The sequence below is a fragment of the Mustela putorius genome, unplaced genomic scaffold (genome assembly GCF_011764305.1).
Source record: "Mustela putorius furo isolate JIRA1106 unplaced genomic scaffold, ASM1176430v1.1 tig00003845_pilon_pilon_pilon, whole genome shotgun sequence".
Classification (NCBI taxonomy): domain Eukaryota; kingdom Metazoa; phylum Chordata; class Mammalia; order Carnivora; family Mustelidae; genus Mustela; species Mustela putorius.
In genome coordinates, this window is record NW_025421998.1 from 90,889,833 (window position 1) to 90,916,913 (window position 27,081).

The 27,081-nt window shown below is 37.7% G+C and overlaps 1 protein-coding gene across 5 annotated transcripts in view; it reads right to left on the reverse strand.

Moving 5' to 3' along the window:
- The window catches only part of DGKI (diacylglycerol kinase iota), a 442,305-nt gene that overhangs the window by 159,529 nt on the left and 255,695 nt on the right, over window positions 1–27,081 (reverse strand). For all 5 annotated transcript variants that reach the window (XM_045063016.1, XM_045063015.1, XM_045063018.1 and 2 more), the window contains exons 16-19: window positions 21,191–21,246; window positions 20,187–20,249; window positions 10,569–10,642; window positions 9,026–9,137 (exon numbers count right to left, since the gene is read on the reverse strand). In XM_045063016.1, the coding sequence (XP_044918951.1) occupies window positions 9,026–9,137; window positions 10,569–10,642; window positions 20,187–20,249; window positions 21,191–21,246 (305 nt within the window). The remainder of the gene's footprint in view (window positions 1–9,025; window positions 9,138–10,568; window positions 10,643–20,186; window positions 20,250–21,190; window positions 21,247–27,081) is intronic.

Below are 27,081 nucleotides of genomic sequence, written 5' to 3' on the forward strand. Positions count from 1 at the left end.
TTCCCCGATCCTTTGTTATGCAGCTGGAAGTTTTTCTTGGGTGTACTCAAATGATCCACTTAAATCACTTAGATTAGAGCCACTCTCTCATGTCCAGAACTTTTCTAATATATTTCCCTTGCCTTCAAGTACTTCTCAGCTGAGAGCTCTATGCCTTCATCCAGTGTTCTGGAAATGCCATTTCTTCTCCTCCCCTTGGTCACCCTTGACTAGGCCTAATCACAAATAAAAATGCAGAACCTGCCAGGTGAGAACTTCTTCCTTTGACTTTGACAGAATTGAAAACTGTTTTAAATACTTTCCAACCCTTTGGTATGAGAAGGCATACACGGTACTGTAGAGCATTTTTAAGTCATCTTCTCAGCCTCAAATTAGAGCAGCAGCAAATACCACAAACACGTAAACAGCTGTCCCACTGGCATTTCAAAATCAACCCAAGATCACTGCGAGGCACAGGAGGAATTATACTACATAGCTTTTCAGGATAAAGACAGTTCTATTATTATTAGCACAGCCACGCTATTTTTGGAACAAGTTAGAGTAAAGGTAATTCTTATTTTATGTTCTCAGTGTTCCAAGATTCATTGTTTATGCACCACAGCCAGTGCTCCATGCAATACCTGCCCTCCTTAATACTTTAAATGCTTATTAGAAATGCTTATTTTTCATCACTCAGAGTGGTCTAGGCTTAACCATAAATATCCCCATGATTTGCTAGAAGGAATCATTTACTGGTGATAATATCGTGGTTTATTCGTGACAGAGATTGAATTATCTATTGTATCTAGCATCTATCACTTTTGTGAAAATTTCAAACATTGCCCTTCTGGTAGCCCGGGCCCTGAGAGGCAAACAAAGACATCCCCTGAACAAAGTATATTCACGGCCATACTGCCCTGCTGCCCAGACCAGAACAACTTTCCTTCATGCCACAGGTGTGGCTTGAGACCGTGTGTCTTGCCACACTACACTCCTCCCCGTGATACTTGTCTCCAAGCTTCATTCTCTTTCTTAGTACCCAAGCCCTTACTCTACTTGCCGTCAGATGGGAATGATGGGCAATCCTGGCTGGGTGGGAGCAGAGAAGAGGACATAAAAGATTTAGGAACAAAATCAGCAGATGGTACGCAAAAGCCTGAAAACCATGCTGAAACTATAAAAGTATAAAACTTTGCTAAGAGAAATGAGAGAACAGCTAACTGGAGAAAGATATATTTGTAGATTAGAACACTCACACTGGTAACATGTCGATTCTCCCTACTCTAAAGATTCAAAGCAATCCCAATTAAAATCCCAGCAGTGTTTGTTTGTTTGGTCAACACAAACTGATCCTAAAATTTATGTACAAATGCAAAAGACAGAATACCCAAAACATTCTTAGAAGGGCAAAGTGGAATGATTCATGTTACCCGTTTGAAGACTTACTATGAAGCTACAGTAATCAAAACACTGTGGTACTGCCATAAGGATAAAGAAATAAATCAGTGAAACAGGATAGAGTCCAGAAACAGAACCACATTCAACTGAAAGGCACTGAAGTAATTCTATAGCAAAGTCTATCTATCAGCAAATAATGCTGGGAAAAAACTGGGTAAATGTATTTTTTTAAAAACAAATCTTTGGGTGCCTGGGTGGCTCAGGGGGTTAAGCCGCTGCCTTCGGCTCAGGTCATGATCTCGGTCCCGGGATCGAGTCCCGCATCGGGCTCTCTGCTCAGCAGGGAGCCTGCTTCCTTCTCTCTCTCTCTCTGCCTGCCTCTCAGTGTACTTGTAATTTCTCTCTATCAAATAAATAAATAAAATCTTAAAAAAAAATAAAAACAAATCTTAATACATACTTTATACAATTCACACAAATTAATTTGGACTGAATTACAGACTTATACACAAAAGCTAAAACTACCAAAACTACCAATCTTTAAAAATCAAACACAGGAGGATATTTTCCCAACCTTTCTTGGAATAAGCAAGGTTTCTTAAGAAAGGCGCAGAAAGCACTCACATGAAATAAGCCTACCTCATAGAATTGGAATTCAGAAGAATGTTTAAAGTTCTGCTTGTCAAAACAAACACTAAGAAAATAAAAAGATGAGAAGAGATAGAGAATGTATTAGCACTAAATAGATCTGTCAAAAGACTTGTATTCGGAATATATAAATAACTCCTGAAATTCAACGATAAAAGATTAAACAGCCTATTAAAATATGCAAAAACCCCCCCCACAGTTCAAAAAACCAAAAAACCACGCAAGGTAACGATAAAGTTAAAACAACGTGTCCTTACTCACATAGGACATAATGGGATGGATAAAACACACATGATTTCTCTCTTTCTTTCTAGGGATGAAATTTTATTTTCACCTTCCCTTCTGTTTCATCAAGGTGTAATTTTAGAATAGCTTTTTGTTTCTATCTGTGAACACATTTCCAGCACCTGTGGGATGTTGTTACATCTTAATAGGTATTCATGTTCATTGTTGTTGGGCAAGTAAACAGAACAAACTTTCTAGAAAGCAGTTTTATAACTGTTATTAAGAGGCTTTAAAATATTTATGTCATTAACAGTAATTTCTTCTGTGGGGATATGTCATCAGATAGTATTTTAAAATGTGAACAGAGGTTTACGAGTAATTATTACAGGATTATTTACACCACCATGCATCCAAAACCCTCAATATTTCATAAAGGAAGCTTTTCATAAAGGAATAATTATTATATAAATTGAGATATTTATATATGAAAGAGTAGACAGCCATTTGTGCTATGGGTTTAACTAATACAATTTCTTATAAGTTTAAAAACACACATATAGCAATTGGAAGAAAACATACCAAAATATAAATAGTTACAGATCATTTAACTATGACTGATATTTTTATTTTTAGTTCTTCGTGTTTTATCAAAATAAGCACACATTTAATATTTTTTTCCTGAAAAAATAAAGAATATACTCTCTGGTGTATATAAAACTTCAGCCCTGGGAATTTCTCCATGTGATTTCTCTCACCAAATAACCTTTAAGCTTTTCTACTTCATAAATACAAAAGAGCTTACATATTTTAATTTCAATTAACATAAAGAAAACTGGCTCCACTTTCTTTAAAGTTCAGGAGACTGAAATCTTTGGATTTCATACTGCACAGCAAATTCGGTGACCAGTGCCTCAATCTGTATAATGCTTTGGTCTGTCCTAGAGTTTTAGATTACTTAGAAAAAGACTCAACATGAAAAGATCTCCAAAACCATAAAGGAAAAAAGCCTGAGGCAGAAATAAATACAAATTACAGTGTCTGATTCTGGTCTGCATAGAATCCAGAAAGGGAATCAGGCGGCGCCTGGGTGGCTCAGCTGGTTAAATTTCTGATTCTTGGTTTTGGCTCAGGTCATGTTCTCATGGTGGTGAGGCTGAGCCCCTGTTGGTAGGGAGACAGTCTCCATAAGCTCATGGTGGAGAGATTAAGCCCCTCACACTGGGTAAGGAGTCTGCTTAAAATAATCTCTCCTTCTTCTTCTACTGCCCCACCCCTCAGCCCATTTGCTTGCATGCTCTCTCTCTCTGAAATAAATAAAATCTTAAAAAAGAAAAGAAAAAGGTAATCAGGTTACCGAGAACTCAATGAAGAATCATCTTAATTCTAGGAATGCGTTTCAACCAGGGAAACAAACTGAAGACTACTGTTTTGAAGTTTGCAATCACAAGATAAAGAGTCTAAAAGAAACAGTGTTTTTTTCCCACCCAGTAATTCTGTTTGAGTCTCTCTTCAAGTGCCACTCTGAATATTTTAAATTCACAAAAATATATACATATATCCAAATAACCACAGTCTTCTGTTTATGCAATCATGTTACACAGATGTCGTTTTCAAATAATTTATGCTCTTAGAAACATAATCAGCATAATAGTTTCAAGAAACATGAGACCCAAGTCCTGGAAATGAAATTCTTTCTTCTAGAACAATAGTGTATTGTTATATGAGCAGTCAGGTAAGATGTGAATGAAAACAGAAACATATGCCCATATTCTTCAGAGAGCATAGGATGTTCAAAACTGTGCAGTATACACTACATTTAACTCTGCTTTCTTGAAGTAGAATTTTTTTTTTTTTTATCTTGGAAGCAATCTAAAGTCACTAGAATCTGAGATCCACATTTGATGCTAGCTGCTATGTATTTTTACATGATTCATATCATATAAGGAGAAGAAATAATTGATGTACTTTTGGTATTCCATTTTCTCTTCACCAGCTTCTATCAACTATTATTCTTCTCCTTTTCCTACTAATGGGATGGGCGGGAAGGAGATCTGAGAGACCCCCAAACCCTCTCCCCCAACCTGGAAGGATCCCATGAGCTCTAAACATATATTTCAAATTGTTTCTATCTCCCTAGGTGCCTTATAGGAGTTTCAAATTTAACTTACATAAATTGAGCACTGGGTAATATATAGAACTGTTAAATCCCTATATTTTGATATACTTCTATATAACCATCATATATATATAGAAGTGTTAGATGACTATATATCTATATATCACAATATATAGAACCATTAATAACACAATACATAGAACTGTTAAATCACTATGTCATTCACCTGAAACTAACAACACTGTATATTAACTAGACTGGGATTAAAATAAAATTTAAAAATACAGTTAAAAAAAAACCACAACTCGTTTTTTGGCAATATTATATTTCTTTGATATTCTCCACATCTCTAACATATTCACCCTTTACCTCATGGCCTGCCCTCGCTGGCCAGGATTCATGTATAGTCCTTTTAACCCTCTACAGTAAGTCACCGTGACTGAATAACCCTTGAAGTTGTGCATCGCCCCCGTCATTACCACTTTCTTCCCCGGATTCCAGGCCTCCCATTGCTGCCCCTGGGCTTCAGTACCGACATCTTGCTTTGTCTCTCTGCCTCCAGCAGGAAAGATTCTGGTCACCTTCCACCCAGACATCCAGGCAATCTTTCTAAACTGCAAATCTGATTCTGTCTCATTCCATCTCTCCCAACCTTCCTGCTTCATGGTTACAAAAACCTGGTCCTGTCCTATCCTTTCTCCATAGCAGCGTCTTTCTTCAGCAGATGTGCCACCGCTGAGCCATCATGAGAGCTCGGGGACACCACGTTCTCTCAGGCTCATTCCCCCACAGAACGGACGCTCACAATCTCTTCCGTAGGCACTCCTGCCTCCTCTGTGCAATTTTTGCTGATTTTCCCATTTAATAAGCACTGTTTGGTTTCAATTCTTCCTAGCTCTACACATGCCTTTCTCCTAGAATTTGTGAGGCCAGAACGCAGTAATTGCTTTTTTGTGTGTGTCCTCCCATAACACTGAACTGTGGGCACCCTGAGGACAGGGCTGGTCTCTGGGTCCATTTCGTATCTGTTTCATGTAGCAGAGTGTCATTTATTAATTCAATAAGAATTTGTGGATTAGTAAGTGTTCAATAGATATTTATGACTAACATTACATGAATGAAGACAGGGAAACATTTTAAATGACAAATATTACCTGAAACTTATAAAATTCCTATTAATTAGAGAACATCAGTATGACCTGTATTTCCCATGGGCTGCTTGGCCTTTCATGGTCCAGAACCCCGAGTTACCCAGGGTCACTTCCACTGTACCTGACTTGCTAAGTATTTGTAAGTCCACCCAGATTTGAGGGGAGGGTACACAGACCCAAATTTGGAATGGCAAGCATCCTAAAAACTCAAATCCGTTTAAAACAATGGTCACCATCCAAAGATGTTAGTAATTACTTATTTTGAAGACATATAAATAAAACAAATTTGTTATCCTGCTTTTCCTATACCAATAAGGTAACCAAGCAGCCAAATGATGGGTGAAATTGCTCTTTATAGAAATATTCCAGTTAATTAGTGAAAAAGGATAGAATTAGAATATCACTACTCTGCCAATCTCTAATGATTTCTGGATCCAGACAATGCTTATCAGGGACCACTAGTCACACCGGAGAGACAACTAGATATTACCTATCCTCTTCCAGAAGAAGGAAACACTAGCCACAAAGTAGATTTGGGGGCTGGGAGGATCCGCATCCAACCAGCAACTTAAAGGAAACAGCAAGGGAGAGGATCATGTTAGCTGACAGCTCAGGAATAATCAGCACAATTCAAACTCAGGGAAGCGTTACAGGACGAACAGCCTGGTTTCTTCAATAAGTAAATGAAGAAGGTAAAGAGATGGGCAGAAACCTGTAGATACATAAGAGTCATGTTAATCAATTACAACAAATAAATTTTACTTGGATCCTGGTTCAAACTCACAGAGCACAAGGAAGCAAGGGACATTTGCAAGACAACTGGATGTTTGAGCACTTGGTAAATGGTAATATTCAGATGCTACTGCCTTAATTTTTTTCAGATATAAGGCATATAGTTGTGTTCATAGTCTTATCTTCTAAAAACACATACAGAAGTATTTATAAGTAAGTGATATAATGCCAGAGATGTGCTTCACATTAATATAGGGGTGGCGGTCAAGGTAGGGACAGAAAGAAGATTGCCTATGTGTTGAACATGACATACTGTTATAAGCTAGGTGATGGCACGTGAGGGTCAATATATTATTTTGTCTATTTTTATACTGGGCTTTTCTCATAACAAATACTTATTTAAAAGCACCTTTTGCCATTTCCCCATTGACCGTGGAACAAAGTCAAAACCTCTAGATGAATCCTGTAATCACTCCATGATCTGGTCCTTGCCTAACCACTCTCACTTTTCACCTCCATCAAATGAATTACTGTTCCCACAGAGGACTAGGATCTCTCATACTTTGGAGTGTATGGAAATTTCTCTTTCTACAGAATGCCCAATCCTCCTCTTCTTCTCCTGGCAAAATGCATTCACTCTGCCACATTTGCTCAAGCCAGCTACAGGTACCAACTCTCTGTTGTGTGGAAGACACACACTGGAGTGATGGATACCCACCACCTGCCACTCCTGGCTGGCACTCCACCCTTTCCTGCCCTCCTTGCCCTGTGAGCCTGACCTACTCAGACTTTATCAGTAGCCACTTGTCCGCTGGGATCTGGTTAGACTTCTCCAGAGGTAGGCACCAGTGGAAGATCTTCAGGGCCAAGAAGAGTGGGGTGGTCTATCTAGGGCTCTAGTTTCCTTCCTGCCATGCTGGCAATGACTCACTGCTTCCACTCAGCAAACACTACTCCTATCAGGTGGTCCTTCCCAAACAGTCCTTCTTCTGGTGCAGCTGACTGTTTCTTTACCTTTGGACGTTCAGCTCAGGAATACACCACCACCCATCATTCCTTTTCACAAACCTACTTCACTATTTGCCGGGTCCCTCTACAAACTCTCCTCCAGTTACCCTGTGTCAGTTGGCTATATCTTTACTGTCCAGACACTATGCATTTGTCAACAAAAATAACCCAAGCAAGACTATAAAAAGGACCTGACATAGATATGGGTTGAGAAATTATAGAAGATGGAGAATCAAAAAATATTTTATAGAGAAAAAGTCTGTGCAATGGTCCTGTGGTGCAAAAGCAGCAAGAAATGTTCAAAGCTAAGCTTGACTTGGAAGGCTACCTGAGCTAGAAAGCAAAGAGGGCAGTGGAAAGGCTGGAGAATCAGAGAGAAACAATCTTGCAGGCCTACATTTTGATTTTGATACTGAGAGCAGTGGGGAAGTATCTAATATTCTCTTTGCCCTCCAGCCCCCCACCCCAAGCCTAGGTGAAGGATCATCTTCTCTTCCACATTCCCTAACAGTCTTCTGCCACATTGTCAGGCTCTGACACACTGGTAAATACTCCATAAATATTCACTGAATCCATGAATAAATGAATGAGTAAAACACATGGGGCCAGATTTGAGCCCTTTTTTTGGTTGCTTCTAAGAATTCTTCCTTGCACAGATCCTTCTTGAATTTATGCCTACATTTGGTCTCAGCAGGGTCTTTGCCTGTAATTAGCATACAGACCTTGGGAAAGAAAGAGCTGAACTTGAGCTAGGACCTGAAAATAAGATCAATGCCAGAACAATCTTCACCACTCAACAATCATTTCACCAGACTTCAGGAGCGCCATCACCATCTTGGGTGATAGACACTCTTGCCACAAGCACAAGAGGCTATTCTGTCTGATCTAGTAACCTGAGGTGATTCAGGAAGAGTCAGTAGGGATCCACAGGATGAATGACAAAGAGAGCTGTTTTGTCTTGTTTAGAGCAAGGAATACAACCCTTTTACCTTCAAGGCATGAGGCATAGCACAAACCCCAAACGAACCAGGGATTGCAAGGAAAAGCTTTTAACTTTTCCACTTTTCGTTTTATAAACTGATAAGGTGGTCTGATTTACATCAGGTAAGATGATAAGTGTAATTTTTAAATGGTTTCCTCATCATTCAATAAGTTGAAATACATAGCTAAAACCTGCTTGAAATTTCCCTTACACTATAATTCACAATTTAATGCAAGCAAACAAAATTAAAATGCAAAGGTGATCTCAACACTGTAGCAAATGAATATTCATCATTGTCACAATAGTGATGTCTTTCTTTATTCAGGTATTTTGTGATAACGGAGACAGCCACCTCATTCTTAAGCAGGCATGAAAAAGAGGAATGCACAGGACCACTTTCCTTTCTACCTAAACAAAGGTAGGTCCTCAGTGAAACAAAAAGCTATCAAATGGCAAGGTTTCTGCAATGCTGCTGAGATATGTCTGGGGCAAAATGCTCTTTAATTTCCCTAAAAATGCTGCATTTCATTCTGGTAGAAAATTAATCAGGAAAATTAACAAATAGTATTTATTTTTGAAAATCAAACAATTGAGCATCAATCACCTTGGTGACATAAAGAATTATCTTCTGTTCTTGTTCTCCCCAAGCAATTCTATATTGCATAAAATTGATCAATTTGTAAAGTAGGAGAGGAAAATGTAAGGCCACAACCCAGAAAGTCTACGAGATGAATAAACTCCGGAACTAAAATGTATTTCATTTCAATAAAATATTGTATTGCTCACCAAAGAGGCCATAGTGAATCCAATGACTTCAATATAACCATCGTCATGACGCTGAGGTTCAAAGTCATGGTGATCTCCTGGGTTCCCCCAGGGCATTGTGCCGGCACAGTATCTGCAAGATAAGATTAAAAACAGAATTAAATTTATTCCATCACTCTTACGATTGTCATTAGGTATTACCTTAGAGGGAGATCCAACGTGTATCTCGCCTAAGAACAGTTTTCTGTTCTTGGTGCATACCTTCTGATTGAAAAAAAAAAAGTGGACTTTCGTTTCCAAATACCCATCTGTGAAAATGGGCCACAATTTTATAGCAAAAGCCTCTCATGGTAGCCAAGTGCCTCCTAACTCATTATTTATTAACATTTATCCCTCAGTGATCCATTACATCTGTTTTCTATTATATGCCATGAGTTACCCATGGGCAGTTCCAGAATTTGATCTTGGAGGAAGACACTGCATGCCAGGAAATGGAGGTGGGTACACAGTATGGTCATTATGTACATAGCCAAGATAACAACCACTGGGAAGGTAAGCAGACAAAGGTAGGTGAGGAAGAGTGAGACAGGTATGAAGAAAAGATGAGAGATGGAGAAAAAAGAAGGAGAAATAAAGGAAACTGGAAGAGGAATGATGAGAAGGGGAGCAAGAGGAAAAACAGAGAAAAAAAATTAAAGGAGCTAATGTCTCCTGACAAAATAATGTTTTCTGAGAATCAAGGTCTTTTATGGAAATAATGAAGATGAAAATCCTTCTGGAATAGGATTGTAGGTGACTATACTGAGCTTTGCCAAAAGTAATCAGGAGACTGTTTTCCTAGCCTTAGATTTACATACAATTCTCATTTTGATTAAATTCAGTCTAAATAGAACTTATCTGCAGATTTTGTGTCTGGAGTTGTGTGGTTTGCAAGTAACAAAGGGTCATAGATTCATCTCCTCCAAAATCTTGGCTTGGGAGCCCAGACTTTAATTTTGTACCACTGAGAAAATGTGCTTATTTTGAGTCTAGTTAATCTTAAATATCCCTTTCTCCTGAGGTATATAATAGCACCAAAGAGAGTTGACATCCTGGCTAGAAAATGCTACTCTAATTGATCCTATTTCTTTTTTTCAAAGCAATCATCTAGCAACAATTTTGAATGAGTTCCATGCTAAAATCAGTTTGGATGGTTTCCTAACAGCTTTCGGGAAACTGAGAACAGGGATTTATTCAAGTCTATTATTCTTGGGAGGTAGGGGCAATCAGTAATTGAGAATTGTATTAAAATGTTCCAGTAAATAGGGGCGCCTGGGTTTCTTAACGATGGGTAAGTGCATAGCACACATGCCACGTCGCATTAAAAAAAAAACCCACCCACCACAGAGAACACTAACAAACTGAGGAGGAAGACAAAAGGATCAGACCTGGAAACCCCTAACGAGCCAGTGAGATACCTTACTTTCACTGTTTGTGCCCTGGACATTTTCTGTAATGAAAACCAATAACCTCAAGCCAAACGGAGTGCACATCAAACCAAAGAAAAAGGACGAACAGAGCTTACCTGGGTATATTTAAAAATACTATACACTGGAACTTCAGTTCCTGAATCTTTGGAGTGAGATCTGTTCCATCACACTGCAACAGAGAAGAGAGAGGGATTGGAAGTAGTCATGAGTCTAATATATATGTTATATATAACTACATATCTATATATGTGTAGATATTAATATATATATAATACATATATGTATATGCACATATAATATATATGTAATGGTCTTCCCCTTGCCCTCAGCTCTGCTTGAGTGAACACCTGTGACTACAACTGAAAACGTTATTGTGATTTTAACTTCAGCAGACCCAGGGTTCAGAGCACGGTTTTGTTCTGGTATAAAAACAAACCTGCCATTTGACTAAAATGATTTTTCTCTGGCTTCATAAGCAAAGGAACTGCTGTCATTCTTAACCTTGGATTATTAGATATTTTGACTTGCAGTATCAACCAAAAGATTTATGAACGTTTAAAGGAATAAAAAAGGAAGCCTTGAGTTCAGGCAGTAATGATCTCCACCACAGTTACCCAGGATGGTTATTTGCTTTCTGAGATCAATTTTTATTTTGAAAACACCAAACATAACATTTTGAAAACTGCTCAAAAGGAATATATACCGCAAGCTTTAAAAAAATAAAAACTATTATAAATCAGTGGTATCTCCATTAGGGATCTATCCACTCTTTCACATTTCATAGGGCTGGTCTTCCGAGATAAACTACTTTCCTGGACCTGGATCACGTCCAAATGTGACGTGAGACCCCAGGGTGTCTCAAGGGCCTCAGGCTGGCTTGGCCTCAATACCTCTGTTCCCTCAACGGTTAGCACTTCCCTTGAGCATCCTCTAACTAATCAAAGAAAAGCCTTCATTTCCCTTTCTCATTTCCCACTGGGAATGACAAAAGTCAAGACAACTCTAGTCACCACTATAGACTTCTCAATGTCAAAGGTGTGCTTTTTTATTTGCTCCCTAAACCCTCACCAGAGAATCCCCCATTATCTTCTCTTTGGGAGAGCAGAGTAATGCATTCCCAAGCTCCCTGTGAATTTTTAAAGACTTCTTTAAAAGGAGTGTTGGGTCTGAGAACAGTGATTCTGCTAGCATTAGTGTCTCATTGTTTTCCCAGCTCATCTGAATGCAGCCTAATTTTCATAAACACGCTCCAAAAATTATTTCCAGGAAATATTATAGCCCTAAATAAACAAAATATTTTAAGATGTTATTTAGAAAGGAATCAAATTCTAAATATTGACTGAATATCCTCAGACACGATGAAAACAGTCTCCCAATTTAGGCACTTGGAATGAGCTGATAGAGGAGTATACCAAAGAAAATATCTTAAATTATCAAAACTGAGTGCAGTCACTAAAATTTTTGAAAACACCGTGTGATACACTAATAGCACACAAAGCAGTACTGTTTACCTTACAGAAAAAAAAACTATAAAATTATTGTGTTTAGAACAGAAATCCTTTAAAATTTTCTACCTTTTCTTCCTAAGAAACATGTCAGTGATTCTGGGAATTTATCAAATTATACAAGAGTGCAATTTACCATGTATCTTGCTTCACAAAGCTTTCTTACATATTACTGCCTTTAAATTTTGTATGTCTTTAGAACAGTCCTTGGGTGGCTCTGTTGGTTAAGCATCTGCCTTTGGTTCAGGTCATGATCTCAGGGTCATCTGCTCAGCTGGGAGTCTGCTTCTCCCTCTGCCAACTCCCCCCAGTTCATGCTCATGCTTTCTCTCTCTCTCAAATAAATAAAGAAAATCTGGGGGGGGGGAGGTGCAGGGAAGAGCAGTAGCTTTCAACCTTTCTCCTATTTCAAACACATAAAGGAAAGAGCCCATAACATACGTTCCTATACCCAAGCTCACATATTGATAGATCAAAAGAAGAAAACATGGGTAAGGAGGACAAATAATGCTATACAAAGAATTTTATTATTGTCTTATGCTTTTTTGATGTAGTATTCATACAGACTACATTTATGAGAAAGAGTAACTACTACCTCAGAAACACAGCCCTCATGGCAGCAAAAATGAGATGGTCTGTTTTTACCTCTACATGGGATCGCTCTAGCTAATCTTTCCATCTCTCACTCAAAAAACATACAGTGATGTCCTTATGGAAATATCCTGTTTCCCTGCGTGACACATCACGATGGTCCCTAGTTGTTGTTTCAAAGGCTTGTCTTCTTATGCCTGTTTTAAACGAGGAAAGTAAACCCTTCTGAAAGGTTACATGATACCCCCAAAGTCATATACTTCATAAAGGCAGAACTAGAAATAAATCCCAAATATTTGATTTTGTTTCTAATTTTTTTTTCCTCATCACACACACACACACACACACACACACACACACACACACACACGATAGGATTACACAAACCAATTCACTTGCAATCTTGCCTGTACTAGCTGATACCAAATCTTTCCTAGTTATCGGGCTGCCATTTTGGCCTCTTTGCATTTGGATTATTAGATATTTTGACTTGTAGTATCAACCTTCTTTTAATCTCTGTTATACAGACAGGCACGAGTGAGACGTTTATCATCGGGGGACTGGTAGATGCAGTAGACAAACTGTCTAGTGGTTAGGGAGTATACAGAGTTTGATTTCACTGCAGCTGATCTGAACAGTCAATCCATTCAATATGGCATTGACCCCTGAGCAGGTGCCACCACCATTCCTCTCAGTGTGAAAAATACTGGAAAAGTAGGGCGCGTTTATTTTAGGTTGGGTTGCCGGCAGCTAAAGAAAGGGGGAGGTTGCTGTTACTTTAATAGCCATAATTTTATGAATAAAGACCTTCATAGTTCAGGGGACCACTGTCTTTCTTGCCTCCAGCTTTAAGAATGCAGTACTTCTACTTTCAAGAGTCTCTGCTATCAAAAGATGCTTGTTTCCACTGCAATTGTATGAGAACTGAACTACCTGAAAGCGATGCCAAGGGTTACTGACACCACTGGTAATGGCCTCTGTCTCTTCTTTCAACTGAATCAGAAGACTGATGTCTCACACACGCTTTACTAATCGGTGATTACACACTTTTCTTACTGACATATAATTCACATACAGTGTTATTACTTTCAGATGTACATGATGATTCAGTATCTCTATTCATTACTCAGTGCTTATCCAGTGAAGTCCTCATCCGTCTCCAACTACCATTTTTATAATCTCACTGATATATTCCCTATGCTATACTTCTCATGTCCATGACTTATTTTTTAACTGAAAGTTTATATCTCTTAGGCCTCTTTATTTCACCAATCTCCCCACCTACTTCTCCTCTGGCAACCACAGGTCCAATCTGTGTTTAAGAGTCCTTCGTTTGTTGGGTTTTTTTTTCATTATTCATTTGTTTTCATAAATGCTACATGGAACTGAAATTGTATGGTCTCTAACAGACTCATTTCAGTTGGCATTGTACCTCTGAGGTCCATCCATGTTGTTGCAAATGGCAAGATTTCGTTCTTTTTTATGGCTGTGCAATGTTCCATTGTGTGTGTGTATGTGTCCCATCTTCTTCATTCATCGATGCACACTTGGGTTGCTTTCGTATCTTGGCTATTGTAAATAACGCTGCAATAAACAGGTGCATATATCTTTTTTCATTAGAATTTTCACTTTCTTTGGGTAACTATCCAATAGTGGAATTACTGGATCATATAATATTTTTATTTTTAAATTTTTGAGGAACCTCCATGCTGTTTTCCACAGAAGTTGTACCAATTTGGATTTCCACTAATAGTACACAAGGATTCCTTTTTTCTCCAAATCCTCACCAATACTTGTGTTATTTCTTGGCTTTTTGATCCTAGTCATTTTGACAAGTGTGAGGTAATACCTCTCTGTAGCTTTGATTTTCATTTCTCTGATGATTAGTGATGTTAAGCATCTTTTCATGTGGCTTTTGGCCATCTTTAATCTTCTTTGGAAAAATGTCAATTCAGGTTCTCTGCTCTGCTCATTTTTCAATTGGATTCGTGTGTGTGTGTGTGTGTTGCGTTGTGTAAATTCCTTATACATTTTGGATATTAACTCCTTATGAGATATTTCATTTGCAAGTATCTTCTCCCATTCCGTAGATTGTCTTTTTGTTTTGCTGATGGTTTCTTTCACTGTGTAAAAGCATTATATTTTGGTATAGTTCCAGTAGTTTATTTTTGCTTTTGTTTCATTTGCCTCAGGAGACCTATCTAGAAAAATGTTTCTATGGCCAGTTGGAGATTACTGCTGTTTTACCCCCAGGAGTTTGATTCTTTCAGGTCTCATGTTTAGGTCTTTAATCCATTCTGAGTTTATTTGGGGGTATAGTGTAAGAGAGTGGTCCAGTTTCCCCAGCACTATCTGTTGAAGAGATGGTCCTTTCCCCATTGTATATTCCTGCCTCCTTTGTCATAGATTAATTGACATATAAGCATGAGTTTATTTCTGGATTCTCTATTCTGTTCCATGGACCTATGCATCTATAATTGTGCCAGTATGATATTGTTTTGATTACTACAGCTTGGTAATATATCTTAAAATATGGAATTGTGTAACTCCAGCTTTGTTGTTCTTTTGTTTATTTATTTTTTAAAAATTTTTTATTTATTTTTAAAATTTCTTTCCAAGGTTCCAGAATTCATTGTTTATGTACCACACCCAATGCTCCATGCAATATGTGCCCTCCATTATACCCACCACCAGGCTCACCCAACCTCCCACCCCAGCCCGCCAAACCCTCAGTTAGTTCCTCAGAGTCCACAGTCCCCCATGGGTCATCTCCCCCTCCAATTTCCCCCAACTCCCTTCTCTTCATCTCCTCATGTCCTCCGTGTTATTCCTTATGCTCTACAAATAAGCAAAACCATATGATAATTGACTCTCTGCTTGACTTATTTCACTCAGCATAATCTCCTCCAGTCCCGTGTATGTTGATAACAAAAGTTGGGTATTCATCCTTTCTGATGGAGGCATAATACTCCATTGTACATATGGACCACATCTTCTTTATCCATTTGTCTGTTGAAGGGCATCTTGGTTCTTTGCACAGTTTGGCAACTGTGGCCATTGCTGCTATGATCATTGGGGTACAGATGGCTCTTCTTTTCACTACATCTGTATCTTTGGGGTAAATACCCAGTAGTGCAATTGTGGGGTGATAGGATAGCTCTGTTTTTAATTTCTTAAGGAATCTCCACACTGTTTTCCAAAATGGCTGCACCAACTTGCATTTCCACCAACAGTGTAAGAGGGCTCCCCTTTCTCCACATCCCCTCCAACACTTGTTGTTTACTGTCTTGTTAATTTTGGCCATTCTAACTGGTGTAAGGTGGTATCTCAATGTGGTTTTGATTTGAATCTCCCTGATGGCTAGTGATAATGAACATTTTTTCATGTGTCTATTAGCCATTTGTATGTCTTCATTGGAGAAGTGTCTGTTCATGTCTTTGCCCATTTTTTGACATGTTTTGTGTGTGTTGAGTTTGAGCAGTTCTTTATAGATCTTGGATAACAACCCTTTGTCTGTACCGTCCTTTGCAAATATCTTCTCCCATTCCGTGGGTTGCCTCTTTGTTTTGTTGACTGTTTCCTTTGCTGTGCAGAAGCTTTTGATCTTGATGAAGTCCCAAAAGTTCATTTTCTCTTTTGTTTCCTTTGCCTTTGGAGACACATCTTGAAAGAAGTTGCTGTGGCCAATGAGAAAGAGGTTACTACCTATGTTATCCTCTGGGATTCTGATGGATTCCTGCCTCACATTGAGGTCTTTTATCCGTTTCGAGTTTATCTTTGTGTACGGTGTAAGAGAATGGTCGAGTTTCATTCTTCTACACATAGCTGTCCATTTTTTCCAGCACCATTTATTGAAGAGACTTTTTTCCACTGTATATTTTTTCCTGCTTTGTCAAAGATTAGTTGACCATAAAGTTGAGGGTCCTTTTCTGGGCTCTCTACTTTGTTCCACTGGTCTATGTGTTTATTTTGTGCCAGTACCATGCTGTCTTGGTGATCACAGCTTTGTAGGAAAGACTGAAATCAGACAACGTGATGCCTCCAATTTTGTTTTTCTTTTTCAACATTTCCTTGGCAATTCAGGGTCTCTTCTGGTTCCATACAGATTTTAGGATTGTTTGCTCCAGCTCTTTGAAAAATGCTGGTGGAATTTTGATCGGAATGGCATTGAATGTATAGATTGCTCTAGGCAGTATAGACATTTTAACAATGTTTATTTTTCTGAACCATGACCATGGAATGGTTTTCCATCTTCTTGTGTCATCTTCAATTTCTTTCATGATTGTTCTGTAGTTCCTCAAGTACAGATCCTTTACCTCTTTGGTTAGGTTTATTCCCAGGTATCTTATGGTTCTTGGTGCTATAGTAAATGGAATCAATTCTCTAATTTCCCTTTCTGTATTTTCATTGTTAGTGTATAAGAAAGCAACTGATTCTGTACATTGATTTTGTATTCTGCCACATTACTGAACTGCTGTATGAGTTCTAGTATTTGGTGGGGGGAAGACTTTATTTATTTGAGAGAGGGGGACAGGTGGCAAGAGAGAAAAGAGAGGGGGAGGGGCAAAGGGGAAGGGAGTAGATGTCCCATTGAGCAGGGAGACAGATGAGGGGCTTAATTCCAGGACCCCTGGGATTAAGACCTGAGCCAAAGGCAAATGCTTAACTGAATGAGCCACCCAGGTGCCCCTGACTTTGTTCTTCTCTCCCAAGAAAGACTATTTGGAGTTTTTTTGTGGTTCCACACAAATTTTAGTAATATTTGTTGTGATTCTGTGAAAAATGCTGTTGGCATTTTGATAGGCATTGCATTAAATCCAAAGACTGCTTTGAGTAGTATGGACATTTTAACAGTATTGGTTCTTCTAGTCCATGAGCATGGAATATCTTTCCATTTGTGCCATCTTCAATTTCTTTCATCAGTGTTTTACAGTTTTCAGAGAATAGGTCTTTCATTTCATTAGGTGTGAGTATAAATGGGATTGTTTCCCTATTTCTTTCTGCTACTTCATTATTAATATATAGAATTGCAACAGATTCCTATATATTAATTTTGTTTCTTGTGACTTTACTGAATCCATTAATCAATTCTATCAGTTATTTTTTGTGAAATCTTAAGGGTTTTCTATATATACATTATGATGTTATCTGCAAATAGTGACAGCTTTACTACTTCTTGAACAATATGAATGCCTTGTATCTTTTTCTTGTCTGATTGCTGCAGCTAGGACGTCCTATACTATACTGAATAAAAGTGATGAGAGTGGATATCCTTGTCCTGTCCATTTTAGAGGAAAAGTTCTGTTTTTCACCACTGAGTATGATGTTAGCTGTGGGTTTTTTGTATATGGTCTTCATTACGTTGAGGTGTGTTCCCTCTAAGCCTACTTGTTGAGAGTTTTTATCATAAATGGACGTTGTACTTTGTCAAATGATTTTCCTGCATCTATGAGATAATCATGTGATTTTTTTTTCCTTTCTCTTGTTAATGTGATGTATCATGTTGATTTTTTGTGAATACTGAGCCACTCTAGCATCCCTGGAATAAATCCCACATGACTGGTGAATAATTTTTTTAATGTATTATTGAATTCAATTTGCTAATATTTTGTTGAAGATTTCTGCACCTATGTTAGTCAGACAGAGTAGGCCAAAGTTTTCTTTTTTTTGTTGTGAATTATCTGGTCTTGGTTTTAGAGTAATGGTGGCCTCATAGAATGAATTTGGATGCTTTTCTTCCTCAACTATTTTTTGGAATAGTTTAAAAATAGGTATTAACTCTTCTTCAGATGTTTGGTAAAACTCACACCCTGAAGCCATCTGGTTCTGGACTTTTGTTTGTCAGGAGTTTGATTACCAACTTAATTTCACTGCCAATAATTGGTCTGTTTAAATTTTCTCTCTCTTCTGATTATATGTTTCTAGAAATGTATCAATTTCTCCTAGGTTGTCCAATTTGTTGGCATATAATTTTTCATAATATTCTCTTAAAATCTTTTGTATTTCTGTGGTGTTGGTTTTTAGTCCTCATCCTTCACTTCTGACTTTATTTATTTGAGTCCTTTTTTTGTCTGATGAGTCTGGCTAAGGGTTTATCAATTTTGCTTATTCTTTCAAAGAACCAGCTCCTGGTTTTAGTGATTTTTCTATTGCTTTTTAAGTCTCTATTTCATTTATTTCTGCTCTAATCTTTGCTATTTTCTTTCTTCTACTGGTTGGGCTTTGCTGTTCTAAAGCTCCTTTAAGGTATAAGGTTAGGTTGCTTGAGATTTTTCTCATTTTTTGAGATAGACCTGACCTGTATCACTATAAACTTCCCTCTTAGAACTGCTTTTGCATGGTGATTACAAATTTTTATTTTAATTTTACAAATTTTACAAAATTATTTTTTAAAATATTTTTACAAATTTTTACAAATTTTGCTGCATGGTGTTTACAAATTTTAATTTGTATCCCACTCCTGCTTCTCTATACACCCATACATATTTTTCTGTTTTTCTGTATTCTAATGTATTTCTGTTGTTCTGTCCCCTTGCATCACATATTCTATTCTTTATCTATGCTGTGATAAATTTAAACATTGCTGTATCCCATTCCTTTTTCCCCATTTATTTTTGCTTTTTCTTTCTCCTTAAATAATTATGTAGAATAGTGATATTTGCTCCTTCTTTTAACTTGTTTATTATAAAGAAGCATTTTATGTCTTTCTCAATAACTAATGATATGCTATTTTTAATTTTTAAAAGATTTTATTTATTTATTTATTTATTTGAGAGAGAGAGAGAGAGAGAATGCATGAGAGTGGAGGGGCAGAGGGGGAGAAAAAGGGAAAAGGAGAGAATCCCAAGCTGACTCCACCCTGGATGCAGAGCCTGACTCAGAGCTCAATCCCCTGACCTTGAGATCATGACCTGAGCAGAAATCAAGAGTCAGGTGCTTAACTGACTAAGTGACCCCGGCACCCCTAATGATATGCAATTTTAAAATAAAGCCCCTAGAGAATAGGTAACTTTCCCTCTCTGTGCCTCCAAGGAGTGTGTATCTAAAAACCTGAGATAGAAACCCAGGAAGAAATAGTATCAAAAACAAACCATTCAGTGGTGAAGAACCCTGGCCAGCCTACAGAGTGAATCATCACAAAAAATTAAATGAATGCATTTGCCTAAAATGAAGAGTCCCAAGTAACTGTGAAATAATGGTATTTTTGGTGAGCATCTATTTCTATGTCAAGACCCAGCTCAACATCATTTATTCAATGATAGTTTCCCTGGACTCACCAGAGTCAGTTTCCATTTCCCTCTGAATGCCACCACATTGTGCACATAGTCAACACTATTAATTATAGTGTTATGTAATGACTTAAGTGCTCTTCTCTGCGACTGAACTGTGAGTTTCTTCAGGAGTGGAACCAGCTGTCTGTCCATCCCAAGCAACTAAGAGAGTTTCCAACAGAGCTATATTCTCAGAAATGTTGGCTGAATAAACTACATTAAATGATGTCTGGAATTAATGCAACACATTGATTAATCTAAGTATATAAACTGGTATTTGGGGTATGTTTTTTGCAGCATACATATTTATATTCAAATGAGCCAAGTCAACATGTTCAATACTTACAACAACTTTAACATGTTTGGATAGATCTCTAGAACTTCTTTGTAGGAAATCAGAAAAAGCAGCCTATACCACAAGGGAATAAAGGAAGAAAAACCAAACTTAATCACATGGTTATGCCAAATCCTTGCTTCCGTATTATCAACAGTTCCTAATGTTTCTAAATTATTCAAAATATAAAGAAGTTCTTTTCTTGCTAAATGCAAAGCAAAATACAGTGGCTGTCAGGCTGAAAACTCTTTGTTTTCAAACTATAACCTAATAAAATTTAAGAACAGAGCAGAAAAGTTAAAAAGTAGGTAATTCCAATGGTCAGTTTGAAGATTTATTTTGATGCCCTTTCCTGACCTCCTACTTGATCACAGGGTGCTGATATCATCTTGAACTTCCCACTAAGAATGTCTTGTTTCACCCTCTCCCTTTTTATTTCCATTCTTTCTATTCAGTGGTCTAAATTTCAACTACACTTTTTTAAAATCAGTATTTTCAAGGCCTTCCCACACCCCACCCCTGTCCTCTTTCTGGCCATTCATCCCTAGGATGTCCCTGAGGAGAAGGAAAAAAGACCTCCTTTACTCACATATATGCTTCCATGAGAAACTGCCAACCCTCTGTCAATTTCTCATCCAACACTGATGCGTATGTACTCCTGTGCAAACCACATTCTTACTCAAGACTTTTCATACCTCTTTCAGTCTGCCTAACTCCCCCATTCTCAAGATTGGATTTGATGTTGCTCATATCACTCCTTGAATATCATCGCCTCAGGACAACAGGAAGCCTTAAAGCTTTCAAGTTCAAAGATGATGAACACCAGCTCCCTTTCTACCAACTTAAATACATCTTAATTGTAAACCAGACATTAAATTGTAATCATATATAGAAATACTTGTAAACATCTGAGGTGAGTAATAATTTTTCATATAGTTAGTATTCCTATTATCAACAAGTAATTAGTAGTTAGTTAGTATTAAATAATAGGTAATAATTATAAAATATATACTTACCCCTGCATAGAACATTTTATTTCGAAAACGACTATTAAATTTCTCCGGATTTGCTTCTGTGAAAGGAAAAGGTAGTTTTGTTATAGAGACCTCATTAAAGGTAGTGACTTCCACTAACATTCTTACTTCTCCTGCCCTCCCTCCCCACCCCACAGATCCAACAGAGTCAACAGCCTCATTATCATCTTTTCCTTAGTTACAGGCTGGTTGGTATAGTTGTTTAGCGCTACAAAAGTGTAGCCCCAAAATGGCAGCATCAGCATCAACTGGAAGCTTGTTAGAAATGCAAACTATTAGGCTCTACCCCAGACCTACTGAATTATAATGTGTAGGGGGTGGTGTCCAGGAATCATGATTTAATAAGCTCTCCAGGTGACTTCATGTACATTGAAAGTCGAGACACTCTGGATTCTATTCAGAATAGAGTGCTGGCAGGGTTCCTATCACCCTTGCCTTGGGGTGATTATCTGCTTTGACCTCCATAGGGCGCATCTTCTATAAACTATGTATGCAGATTCCAAATGTAATGAAATATGGGAAATTGGGTAAAAGTAGAGAATTTGCTTTCACATCTTACCAAAACTCCTAACTACCATCTGTGCTTTTGTTTGTCACAGGCCTTAACCACTCACTTGGTTAACTGGAGGTACATAAATAGACATATATGCAGGTCAACTGCTAAATGACTCGGGGCTTGTGACAACAAAGACTGTGGGTGAAAAATGGTTTTATTTTGAGTTTGGTCCTGTTTGTTATATAAAGACCACAAAAAAGGTTAAATAAGAATCTGCATCAGAGAATGTTCACATGAATATAAGGGATTATAAAATCCCTAAGTGAAATACTATTTCCTCATATTCTTTCTAGTAGAATTCCAAGACATTCCAATGGGACCCGTTGTCAATGTTTTGCCTTCTGCTATTTTACCCCATGTGCTCATTAATCCCTTCTCAGGGCAAGGTCTCTCTTCAAACTGCTTCTCATCAGACAGCTGGCTAACTAGTTGAAACTCTTCAAGTCCTGGCCCTATGTTTGAATGGAAAATCTTAATAATTGTCTAGATGAAGAAAAGGAGCAAGAGCTCACTCACTAAGATAGGACAGAGTAAGAACTACACAATCTCAGGGAATAATCCTAGACCTAGGATCATTAGATTATTTTCAAGATTATTAGAATATAATATTAGCACCTAACATGGAAACCGGGTCAAAGTTTGTAAACTTAAAAAGAAAAATAAGGTAGTATGTTGTATATTGACTCTTGAGAGTTTTTACATATTTAAGATTCTGTATCTCACACCTCTCCTTGAACATTCATTCTATTCTATTGGACTGAGTACTCTGGACCCTAGAAACAAAATTAAACAAAAGTTAAAGGTGAATTTACAGGTTATACTAAACAGAAAAAGTGACAAAAGTGGTACTTAGTACTCCATCCCTTTGGTCCCCATTTCTGGACCCAGAACTCACCATTTTTATTGTGTGGGTCTTTGGGATAAATTTGGCTCTAAATAATGTTTTTGTTTGTTTGTTTGTTTATTTCTTTTTTAATCTTCCTTAACCCAGATTTGGCGTGGTACCAATCTCAGTTGCATTAACTCTTGCTTTATGGACCAGAGGCAAAATTCAGATTTCTGTTGTTATATAACTTATCATGGGTACTTAATCCCTAATTTTATAAGAGAATGAAAGGAAAAGTCAGATCTGGCTATTGAGCAAGTTATAATAAAAACAACTGTAAAATGGCACCCACAGTTCTGGCATAGAACTTTTTCAGGGCACTAATGTCCACAGCTATCAAGCAAATCATGCAACAACTATTAACATTTACTTAAAAAAACAAAACAAAACAAAACACACTACTTTGTGGTTTGGAAAAGATTCACATTCTTAAGGGGTTTTCCTATGAACCCAGTTGTCCCCCCCCCCGCCTTTAAAGAAAGTATTTTCTGTTTCTTTAAACAGAAACAGGTAACTCAGTGGGTTATGCCTCTGCCTTCGGCGCAGTCAAGATGTCAGGATCCTGGGATGGAGCCCTGCATTGGGCTCTCTGCTCAGTGGGCAGACTTTCTCTCTCTGCCTGCCTCTCTGCCTAATCGTCTCTCTCTCTCTCTGTCAAATAAATAAATAAAGTCTTCAAAAAAAAGTTTTAAAAAATAAAGTTTTCTCTCAAGAGAAAGAAAATGTTTTTTAAGACCCAAAATGGGTAGAATAAAATTAATAAATAAACTGAGTTTTTGGTGATTTCACTGACACAGCTGATGAAAACAGTCACTTCAAATGTAATTTAACTATATAAAATTCAATTAATATGTGAAACTAAACAAGATGAAGATACTAGCATTTAGAGAGATGTCAGAAAGATAACCAGGTAGGAGAGTCACACATATTCCTTAGCCCTGAGAACAGAAAAGATGGAAGTAAATTCTGTTATCTCTGCTAATAGTATAATGGTATTATATACTGACTCCCTGACTGAGCCTGCCTTGCTGATTACACATTTTTTCCAATTCAGTATCTACCCTACTTCAAAGAGCCTCAGAAACAAAGGTTGGCTGGAGCTGAGAGAGATGTTGGGTAGTATTAGAACTTCCCTACTCCCTGCAGAAGCCAGTCCCTAAGAAAGCAAGGGATGTCTACAAATAATAGTACTTAGTCATTCCTTATTGGCCCTTAGAGTGTTGAGTGGCTGGATATGCGGATGTGTAAGAATTGAAAGGTCTTTGAGAAGGTCCAAGGAACATGATCCCCAACTATATCAAGAAAAGGGGACATACAGAATTGGGAAAGGACCAGTAACAAAGTCGTAAGTATTATTGTTCCTTAAGGAAGCTGTATCTGTTAATTGGTATGAGGTCAACTATGAAAGGCCATTCTCAAGAAATATCAATAATACTCAAAGTATCCCAAGATCCCAATAGTGGAAGCATCCATGCTCTTATTGCTACAGTTCCTCGACTGCCCATCTCCCTCTTCCACAAGAACAGGGTGTACCCAAGCGAGATCTAAATGCTCACTATGCATGTCTAGAGCCATTAGTCTATTTATAATCTGATTGGACACCAACACTAATTGTATTCGTTTCCTATTCCTGAGAACTTGGCAACTTAAAACATCCATTTATTTTCTTGTTCCCTGGGCCAAAATCTGAGTCCTCTACTTAGGTTCATCCAAGGTCAAAATTAAGGTGTCAGTCTGCAGGACTCTTCTATGGGGGCTCTAAAAAGGATTCACTTTCACGAGTGCCTGGGTGGCTCAGTTGGTTAAGCTTCCAGCTCTTGATTTCCTCACAGGTTGTGATCTGAGGGTTGTGAGATCAAGTCCTGTGTCAGGCTCCAGACTCAGCAGGTATGAGTGTGAGATTTCTCTCTCTCCCTCTTCCTCTGCCCCTCCCCCCAACTCACACACACTCTCAAAATACATGAACTAATAATAAATAAATAAAATCTTTTTGAAAAAAAGGATTCACTTCAATGTTTCTTCAGATAGTTGGCAAAGCCCATTTCCTTAAAGTTGGAGAAGTAAAGTTCTTTTTCCTTGTTGGCTGTTAGCTAGGGTTCATTCTCAACTTTTAGAGCCCTCCTAGGGTCCTTGGCTTCAAATCCCCTCCACCATCCAAGCCAACAGGGCCACATCAAGTGTTTTTCCACCCTGCAAATCTATCCGGCTTCCCTTCTACCACATCTCTTTGACTTCCTAATTAACTTTCTACTTACACTTTGAAGGGCTCACGATATCACCCTGGGCCCACTCAGATAACCCAGAATTCTCTTCCTATATAAGGTCAGCTAATTATTGACCTCAATAACATTAAAAAAGTCTTTTTTTTTTCCATGTAAAATAACATAACCAACAAGCATGATACCAAATAGCAAATGTCATAAAGGCCAAAATTCTACCCACGATCACCCACCATCTGACACCCATGGTTCATATTTTTCTCATATGAAAACCATTCATTCCATCCAAGGTCCCCAAAGGTCTCATCCCCATTAGAGCATCAACTCAAAACCCAAAAATCTCAACTCAAGCTTATTAGCTCAAACTTCCCAAATCTCATCATCAAAATCACCTAAATGATTTGGCTCTAGATGTTAACCCAGTTATGATGATAATAAGGTTCTGGGTATTTTCCATTCCACTGGTTTAATATATTAATCCTATTTTTATGTACAACACAATAACATCTGTGCTATCAGAATAAGATCCTAGACCCTACTTTTGTCTGTAATTGGTCTGGCATATTAGAGGAGGTATTCATAAATACAAGTTCAACTCTATGTTTATAAAACTCAATAAGCAATTTGAATGGCACAAAACTCACATATGTACCCAATCTTAAGACTTCAGTTATATATACATAAATGATCCCCAAATCTATACCTACAATCACAATGCCACCTTCAATTCAAATGGCATATATCCAAAAAAAAAATCTTGTCTTCCAACATCATCTCCCATGAAGGACAAATAGTTTTATCAACATTATCCGTTCTTCAACATGGCTGCAAACCTCTTTCACTATGTATTAACTGGTCATCCCATTTTATCACAAGCTCATTGGTCCCTCTGTACTTCGCTGTCTGAAATGCCCTTACCCACTTAACTTCTAAACTACATATTTCGCACTCCTCCTTTATCTCTCTTACCCTGTCTGTAAATTTTCCCCTGATACATTTTCCCTGCCAAATTCCTATATTATTTACTGCCTATACAACTAATCTAATCCCTACTATATGGTCCTTTCTACTGTTATCTTTTATATTATATATGGGGCCTCTCCTCTAATTACACTTTCCATTATAGTAATGAATACTTATTGAGATAGCTATGGGCTTGGCACAGGGACTACAGGAAGATATGATCTTTTGCCCACATGAGTTTTAGAGTGGAGGAGATAGATTTGAAAAGCAAAGGGAAACATCATTTTGTATATGCCATACACAGATGCCTATAGCAGGTGAAGTGAGAGTCACACATAAAAGGAATGATCAAAAGGGTTCCAGAGGCAGGTACACTTGAATCTCGAATGAAGGTAGGGGCCATGCAGAGGTTCAAAATGAAAAGGAGGTTACAGACAGAGAACCCTGGACCATAAAAAGACTTTCACAAGGGCAAATCATGCTTGAGTCTCAGTACCTAGACATAAGACTGGTAGTGCGTCCTTTGATGAAATTTAGCAAGCTACTGAAATGTCTTTTTAAAGAAATCTGTTCATTCTCCATATGAATCATGAAACATTCATAATCCTCAGAAACATGCTCATCTGCATGTTTTTGTATATCCAGTGAAAATAGTAAATTTTAAATCAAATTTAAATACTGCCTCCTTTAGAGTCATAATTGTATTTCTCTGACCTTGTCGCATAAGGTTCAACTCCTCTGAATAAGTAATTTCAGAGAGGCAGTAAAATTTAAGTATCCAATCTAAGGCTAAAAGTTTGACATGCTTAATATCCTTCACGTCCAAAAAAAATGACAATCTAATTCATATAGCTGGCAAAGTGAGACCTAACTTTGCTATCTGATGACCATAATCATTGTTAACATGTCTATACATTAATGGATGGGAATATTTTCAATGTACTTGCTCAAGCACTGTCATAACGCAATAGTTATTAACGTTCTGGGCAAGACTCCAGCTAAAAATTAAATGGCCAATTCTGTTACATCTCCAAACCCTCTTCTGAAAGACTGCACTTTCTGATATATAAGCAAAAGCTCAACCAAGCATGATTTAGCCAATTTAATAAGAAGAAAGCATTTCTATTTTCCAATCAAATGAACTAAACAAACTTTCTGATCAAATATAGAAACCCAGATTATTCAAATGTTTGCATTCTTTTTATACAAAGTCAATCAAAATGTTAAGAATGTCTTTACTCCTTGCTTG